Raw genomic sequence first — 8,880 nt, 5'->3', positions numbered from 1 at the left:
TAAAAGGTCCTAAATCATAAAAACCGGTCAAGTGCGAGTTGAGCTCGGTATAATGGTACAATTTAGAATTGGAATTCTTCGGATAGACAGATTAACACACGAGTGATCCTATGGAGGTTCTGCTTTTTCAATTTTGTAGAGAACCCTAAAAATAAAAGTAAGCAAGATTGAAATTTAAATTAAAAAACTCAAAACGCTACGCGCCTCGCGATCCAACGTCCTTTGCCGTATCTCTAGGTAACTGAAGTGCTAGTAGTGCTTGCTAGTACAGATGACCACGAAACCAAGAAAGTATCTGGGGCACAAGTCAAGTCGAGCAAAAAAGCGGCACGGCCGTACCATCCTTTTCTCGAAGCAATTCAGGCCAATTTCGAACCCCAATAACTTCGTGTGGATAAATTATATTTTTGATTACGGGTACAAATACTTAATATATTTTTATTCGAAATTTTGGTAACACAAACCACTCAGACTGCCGGTAAAAATAATCATGATAGCAAAATCTCTTATAAGTCGAGCGGGTTTTAAGTGCACTGGCAAGGGGTTCACGAGAAATCCGATTTTGTTACTGCCTGCTGAAATTTAACTCATAGATCGTGAACACACGCCTTCAAGGCGCCTACAATAGCCGTGTATGTAATCGCAGGCTATTTGCAGAAATTTCTTCATATAGAATATTTATGTTTAGTTTCTAGGAAATAAACTATAATTTATGAAATAAATAAATTTTCGGTTAAAAGGAAGGCATTCCTATGTATTTGATGATCTCTAAATACTTTAGTGTTTACTTTGCGGCACTTTTACGTACTTCCAAACAGCGTTGAGTATCCACATATACATATCTGTTAGTGAGGGATTTATACGTAGCAATTTTTTTTTAATTCGTTGTTATGCACTAGTAAAGTTAGTGTAAACAAAAATTAATAATCCCGTTTAGTAATTGAACAGTCTCGATTACTTAATTCACTTTTCAAAAAGAAAAAAGATCGTAATAGGGTATTAGGGTATATTCGCGATAAGCTACGTAATACTACGTAATACGTAATACCCTATATACCTAATAGGGTATTAGGTATATAGGGTATATTCGCGATAAGCTACGTAAAAAAGTTATACAACTTTTTGATCCGAAAGTTTTTGAAAATTTACACAAGATACCTATGTATTATGTGGTAAACAGAGAACACACAATGGACATTTCAGCTACACCAAAAAATAGGGGTCCGATGACGTGGCTGTGTTAACAAAAAGGTTTTGACCCGGCGTTTATTGAGATAATGGTGTTGTGTCGATCTGTTGACGGGACGTGACCCTCTGGAAGTGACTCCAGTTAACGAGGTAACAATGACTGCTATCATATTGATCGCGTATTTTATTGGTAAGTCTCTTTTATTGGTAAGTAGAATAGGATATAAAAAAATGCAGAATTTTTTGGCATTACTGAAAGTCATCGTTGTGACCTCAAAGAGTGGGATATCTAAAGCGCTAATATTTTTTATATTTTTATGTAGCTAATATATTTTTCAGTAACAATTCCTGACAAGGTTGTGGCGGCAGACGCCAATGGAACGAAAATTATTGCTGTTGGCGCGGATGAAATTAAGATAGTGGCAACTGCCGACAATGAGACAAAGATCATTGCCCAAGGGGACATCACCATAGAGACTGAAGGCGCGGACGAAATCAACTTTGTCGCCGAATCTGAATCTGATAACAACGTCGATGAAAACGAAGTAACGACCGCCGCAGCTGCTGTCGATTCAACAAGTAAAAGTCAAAAGACGAATTATACCGAACCGCCCATGATACCTAAAGCGGACATATTCCAAAACTACGGCTACCCCAGAGCTAAAAACTTACCTATTCTAAATCGCAAAGTAAGTAGTTACCTAGCTATATTTATTCTCATATTTGATGTACCCATTAAGTAATTAAATTAGATACAGGTCCTGTGTATGACCTAGCAAAGACGACTTTTGCTGTTCACAGATATTCAAAGGGGCCCGCGTCACAATTCGAGAGCACCCGTACGTAGTGAGTATCCGCCGTCTATACAGCCACTATATGCCGGGAACCCTGATCTCCCATAACCTTGTCTTGTCCGTAGCTCATCCATTGTACCGGTAAGTTCTGTGTGATATTTATAAATATATAATAAAAAATAATCGCGCAAAATTTTTACATTTCAAATTGCATTGATTGATCGTACCTGACTGTCAATTACTGGAGTTCACATACAAAGTTAAAGTTTACTCGCGTAGTTGTGGGAAACAGAATTGAACTTCGATGTTTTCAGCGGTGAAGTTTGGAAATACTTCGCTGCCGACGACTTCGCACGATGCGCCCTTTGTAGGTACACGTTTCTGCAATCTAAGTGCTTCGCGCACACAACTTGAGAACGCTTTGCACCGTTTGCACGGCTCGTTCCTATTTAACTTCGATAATTGGTTCTAGCACTCCAATTATTTGTGTTATGGTCGTACTTAATAATTATTTTATTAAGCCCCGACGACATACAGAAGGCCGTTATAAGTTATCTTGCATCTATGTCTAATTTTGTATTCATAAATTTAATTTCATTACGCACATACCTAATGTACCTACCTACATAACATGGTAAAATGTTTTTGTTTTTAGTGTATCAACGGATGAGTTGGGTATTGTGGCCGGGGAGAACTACTCTGACCGGGGCACGTCGATCAACCCCGTGGTGCTGGTGATCATCCACGAGGATTTCGACAACTATACGCTGAATAACGATATCTCAATCGTACGCACCTATGAGGATTTCTTTATCTCGTAGGTTCTTATTTATTTACTTAATTGTATGTCCATCATTCGGTAGGTATAAACATTACATACAGATTTAGTGCTTGCCTACAACCGTTGATTTTATGTCATTGTCTAGCATAACATTTTGTTCGTTTGTTAATCTAAGTCACATTTTACATTTTTATTCGAAGTATTTGGGTAAAGAATTTAGAAATTCGTAATCTTTTTGTAGGTTTGTTTGTGATATGTAAGGATGAGTATTTATTTTCTGTAGGTACCATCTAGTTACATCGTATTTAGGTATGTTAATGTAGTTGTTAAAGCCCGGGATAGTTAGAGCGAGCCGCACGAGGTGGTATAAGTGGCCCCTCGCCGTCTTGCCGGTCTTGGCCGTCCGAGCTTGAACCAGCTCAAACCTAATGAGGCCGCGCGCTCTTTATATCTATCTCATAGCCTTTGAGAGACGGAGCCAAAGGTTTCCATATTGGCTCGTATGCACGCTTTCCTTCATTTTCGTCTCCACTTCACATTGTCGTCAATTACATCACTTTGACGACTTGTGATGCTTGATATTTCCAGATGAAGTTAAATATAAATATAACAAAAAGTAATCACTGGAATACAATTCGATATTATTGACTAACAATTTGTAACTAGGGCTTGGATTTGCGAATCAAATTTTAACTCTGTATTTGTGACGTTGATATAACAGATATACCTACCAGTTAACTTGATGTTTGCTACGGTGAAGTTTCGATACACAAACTATTGAAACTCAGAACATGTGAACATTAGCGTTTGTTCAATATAACTGATAACTAAGTTTGTAAAAACACGGTTCTTCTTCATAGTCGTATTCCTCATGGCTGAGGGCCGTGGTCATTACGTGGAATGAAACACACACAACCGCTTCAAAAATACGGTTCCAAAGCATAAATATAGAAGAAAGAAAACAAACTGTACTGTAGCTCATTCAAAAGTATCAAAGTCAAAACATTTAGGAAAGTACTTAATTAGAACTTCCCAACCACGTTTTAACGTCAAATTTTATATTATACTCGTATAGTACCTATTTTATAAACGCCGCTGAGAAGAAATGCCGAAAGAAACATTAAACACTTTTAATAATATAATGAAAATATGCTTTTTAAACTAAATTTACCTAAATCACGAAATTAAAAAGTATAATCTAAGTTGTTAGTAAGTCCTTCCTTGTTCCCACGGGTTCTTTGCAATTCTTTCAAGTTCACACGCATTGACCAATTAACTAATCTCACATAGTCACCGCGACAAACCCTTTTAAACTCTAACAGCGGTGATTTTGCATTAATTATTTAGTTGCGGGTTGCAGTCACAGTACTAACCTTCATCATGAATTTAAAAATAACTGTTCATCATACCAAATATTACCATGTTCAGACAAATACATAAAAGCTTTATTAAAATGTCATCTCGTACATGTGGAAAATGCCATTGTAGAAAGCCACTGTTTTGTGTACCACTGTCACATACAGCTTAATTGGAAATTCCTTCAGACAGGTTAATTTAAAAACTGTACTCCTTTGATCACTTTCAGTACTAACGTGAAACCTATCAAGCTTCATAATTGGAAGGCCCCGCATCTCGGCTCCCAAGCATTCGTAACTGGCTGGGGCCGATGCGATTTCACTGTAAGTATTAGGTAATTAAATTCTGTTGCATTTCTGTTCGAAGAAAAACTTATGAACAATACTACAATCAGAAGTTTCTTTGTTTTATTTTAAATGCAGTTTAGGTAGGTTGTCACAATTCGATGTGGATACCGTGGAATACGGTCCGAAAATGTTGTGTGATGGATGGTGTTGTGGCGTATCCACATGTGGTGATTAAAATAACCTTGACAACTGGTAGTAACCAACAGTACCAAAAAGTTTTGACATCAGGCAGACAAAATCACGAAATTCAGAACCAATTTAGAAGTAGCAGCAGAGCATCTTTGTCCTACTGATAACGTCATATTTGTAATGCCGGCTCCACACTATCGTCAAACGCCGACGATGCATATAGATGCATATAGATCCATCAAAATGTCGAGAACTTTTCCGCGATAGTGTGGACCAGGCGAGATGATTTTACGTATGCTGATATGCTGTTGTTTGTCAGGGCAGAGAGTTGTGCCTGCCGCGGTCGAACCACTACTACCCACGAGAAGTGCAGGACCCCATGTTGAGAACTGTTACTTTTATTATCACAAATAACTCATTTTGTAATGAATACTCAACGGTTAGTCTTTTTATTCTTCGTCTCTCTAAGTATTTGTGTCGAAATAGCAGACTGATGATTATATTAATTTAGACCAGTAAGTAGCCACATCAGTTGGCTTGATTCTTCTTTCTAGTAGGAGGAGGGATATTCTTTTTATTAGTTTTTATTGGTTGCTTACAGGGACGCTTCTTTCTTTCTTTTCTTTCTGGCATTCTTAGTGTTAAAACACTTTTCTTAATTTTGTTCCTCAAATTCAAATCATTTGTTCAGAAATTAGACCTTCACAGGCACTTTATCAATTTTTATATTTATAGTTATTTCTCACAATCTACAAACTACTGGCATTTCGGAACGACCACTACTGAGAAGAAATGCCGAAAGAAATTAATATGATCAGTGTTGGTCCCTATCATGCCAGAAGGGCTTACTATTATTGTTTCTTACAATATTTATTTCTAATAATATATAAATGTAATGTAGCAAAAAAGGTTATGATTGTGATCCGTGTGCTGAATAATATATATTTGTTTCGGTATCGCGAGACATTTCAATTGAATTCCATTAATCGTGTTCGTAAACTTATTAAAAGTAAAACATATCTGAAGTCCGAGCATTAGTGACACATTTCTTTTTATTTTACTAGCGGCCGTCTCTTGTGGCCTCTCTCGGACAAGACCACAATAAACTATCAATAAAAAATCTCGCATCAAAATCCTTTGCGTAGTTTTGAAGACACAGCATACACACGCAAAGAGCGGGAAGCAACTTTGTTTATACTAAATATGTATAATGATAAAAATTTCGATCCACAAATCTTGAATGGAACTAGATACCTATCTATCTTGACGTGATAATAGATAGATAAATGAATAGTAAATAGAATATTTCAAGAGGTACTTATATAGTTCAGCGTTTTCCATCCTTATAGGTATAAGTTAGTCTACAAAATAGTTGAATAATAGTCGTTATATTCGGATTAGCTCCATTCGTGTTCATATATGCAGTAAATACACCGATGAATACAGCTGCAGTGCCTGCAAGTTGCAGCCGATTTGGTAGCAAAGTATGCACGGTAATTTCAGACGAACTAACGATCGGTTAGCCGCAAACGTTCGAACCTGATATCTACTTTTTATTGAATGTTTGCCGATTTTCCTTTGCCATATACTGTTATTTGAACTATCAAAACTTTGAGTCTTGACCAAAGAGTGTTGTTTTGGACGTTTGTTTTGAAGTGGCAAAAACGTAACCCTTATAGATTCGTCTTGTCTGTCTGTACGTCTGTCCGTCCGTATGTCACGAGTCACGAGTCAGTCAGTATGTATAGGTCTCCAAAAAATATTTTGAGGTGGGGGACACCTCAAAATATTTTTTGGAGACCTATAACTTCTAAAATAAGGGAATGATAAAACTCAAAAAAATATATGATGTACGTTACTATATAAACTTTCACCATGTATGAACAAGATCTAGTACGTAGTTTTTTTATACGTCATAAATCGTAAACCGCAATACCTAAACTAATATCTAACTTTATAGGATGTTGGAAACGTTTTGGAAACGGAAAAGCAATTCCAATAAATGCACACTGCGACGTATTCTGCCTGCATCGACGTTTACAAAATTTCGTAAAATCACATAGGTTTCATCGATATCTGAGATAGAATTGTATACTTGACTACCGATGTATTAATCATTTGGAATTCTTCCAGAATGAGGTACCCCTTAGGCCGGGCATGATGTGTATGGGCACCTCGCGGTACGAGGAGTATATGACCTCGTGCATGGCTGTCCCAGGAGCTCCGACGGTGGTTCACGGCCGGCTCACGGGCATCCTGTCTTGGGGCATTGGCTGCGGTTACACTTTTGACATGCCCCTCGTCTATGTCGACTTGTTCTACTATAGAAGGTAGATACTTACCTGTATCCTTATCTTATTTTTTATCTAATAAGGACTTCACAGAGGTAGATTAACTTTATACAAACGTCGTATGCTTGGGTACTCTCATATATTTCCACCAAACAGCAGTGCTTTCATTGTTGTGACTTGTGTCCCAATATGAAGTGAGAGGCAGTATAATTACACTATACTGTGGATACTAGTGATACCTCATCTACATTTGTATGAAATTTCAGATGGCTACACCACAACGTAGAAATATTGGATATACCCAAACATGACCTAAGCATGTTCTACCTGGCCACCAAATCTTATGTCTTGCAGAAATTTTTGAATCATACTCAGGCACAGGACTGTAGGAAACCTATAAACGGCGACGAGCACGATCTACAAATGTACGACATAGATTTACAAATAGCTAATACAATGGGAACGGTTTACGACATCAGAGATTTCATATACCATGGACGGTACCATAAACAAAAACAGCGGCTTTATTCGAAAATAAAACAGTCTTACGCTCAAACCGCCGCCAGTGCGACTGCGAAGTCAAAGTCGAAATCAAAGTCGTTGCCGTTCCTTAGTAAAGATAAGATGCGTAACCTTGGCTTCCACATAGGTCATGATGGTACCATATCCGAGATCGATGAATATTAAGCTAAGGAAGGAGAAACGAAGATAAATAACATTTACTTTCATAAAATTCACTTTAGGATATTATTTATTGACATGATTTAAAAAACTCATATTACGTTGGTAATGTGGTCAGATGATGCTGGTGCTGGATACTTTTACTTGTAAGTGATGATATATTGACATTTGGTGTCAATTTTTTTTTGGTAGATATAATATAGGCTAAATCTTAGATTAAGCCGTACGTTCACAACCTCTCTTTTCATTAAAAATAATGAGATTCTTGGAAAGTGGGCTACGATTATACCCGTATTGTTGATATTGATCTATTATATCCTCGTATCACCATTTTTTCCCAATTCGCTCGTGTAAAATTCTCTTCTAAATAACGAATCAAAGTAAAATCTCAGTTTTTTTATAACCATCACGTTTCATCGATTTGTAAAACTTTGACAGGCTAAGATTTTTTTAATCTTTGCCTATATTTAAACGATATGGTTATTACGTTCTAATCATATTTAATGTCAAAGTTTTACAATTTTTTATATTCTACAACTGTTCTTCGAAGACATGCGACATTTTTTGTTGGAAGTCTAAAATATAGTCGCTTAGGTGCAAATATTTTTATTCAGTATAGGATAAATTATACTTACGGATAGGTATATAAATAAAAGCCACGGCATAAATTTTAGTGATTTATGACATTTATTTGGTTTAAATCCATTGGTATATTGATGTGGAACGAGACTTACAATTATTGAACTAGGCAGATCAAATTAGCTAAACCTGAACTATCGGACATAATTCAATTCCAAATTACTTTACTTCTATGAGAGAAATAATTACTAGTAATAAAATATATGAAATATGTAATAAAATTGCTTAAAATAAATTATTAATATTATCAAGTGGATTGTAATTTGCGTCAATGAAATACTGGTAAATTAATTATTATCAAAATGTTTTAAATTAATAATACATACTTGTATATTATATCTACGAATTTAGTTTAAAATTAAATAAGTAGTCATCATAGTTATCATTTTCGATAATAATATAGAAATTACATCAGACGTCTTTAGATGAAATAAATTGTTAGGTAATTCTAAGAAAACAACTTGATTTCTGTTCGTTTTTCATTTTGGTAATGGCATTTCAATATACCAAATTATTATGACAAACTATTTAGCATACAATTCTTGTAACTTAATATTTATTAAATAAAAATATTTATAAATATCCGTATTGATTGAAATGTCGTAATCCGTATGGATATATTGGTCGATGACAGAATATATAGTTCCTCTATATATATGTTTGTCTGATTGACA

The 8,880-nt window shown here is 35.8% G+C and overlaps 1 protein-coding gene across 1 annotated transcript; it reads left to right on the top strand.

Moving 5' to 3' along the window:
- Window positions 1–1,349: 1,349 nt before the first annotated feature.
- LOC128683143 (trypsin epsilon-like) lies at window positions 1,350–8,447 on the top strand. The gene is made up of 8 exons (XM_053768420.1): window positions 1,350–1,378; window positions 1,528–1,877; window positions 1,990–2,123; window positions 2,638–2,799; window positions 4,349–4,442; window positions 4,915–5,034; window positions 6,729–6,925; window positions 7,153–8,447. Exons 2-8 carry the CDS (start codon window positions 1,803–1,805, stop codon window positions 7,571–7,573), a joined length of 1,203 nt encoding a protein of 400 aa, XP_053624395.1. The 5' UTR covers window positions 1,350–1,378; window positions 1,528–1,802; the 3' UTR covers window positions 7,574–8,447.
- Window positions 8,448–8,880: the final 433 nt, after the last annotated feature.

The sequence above is a fragment of the Plodia interpunctella genome, chromosome Z (genome assembly GCF_027563975.2).
Source record: "Plodia interpunctella isolate USDA-ARS_2022_Savannah chromosome Z, ilPloInte3.2, whole genome shotgun sequence".
NCBI classification, from domain to species: domain Eukaryota; kingdom Metazoa; phylum Arthropoda; class Insecta; order Lepidoptera; family Pyralidae; genus Plodia; species Plodia interpunctella.
This window is presented reverse-complemented; position numbering and strand designations above follow the sequence as displayed.

What these genes read in the sequence shown, in the direction of transcription:
- LOC128683143 (XM_053768420.1), top strand. Translation starts at nt 1,803, where the DNA reads ATGATACCTAAAGCGGACATATTCCAAAACTACGGCTACCCCAGAGCT. An exon ending in TATGAGGATTTCTTTATCTC is followed by an intron (nt 2,800 to 4,348) that starts GTAGGTTCTTAT and finishes GATCACTTTCAG; the next exon opens with TACTAACGTGAAACCTATCA. An exon ending in GACTTGTTCTACTATAGAAG is followed by an intron (nt 6,926 to 7,152) that starts GTAGATACTTAC and finishes ATGAAATTTCAG; the next exon opens with ATGGCTACACCACAACGTAG.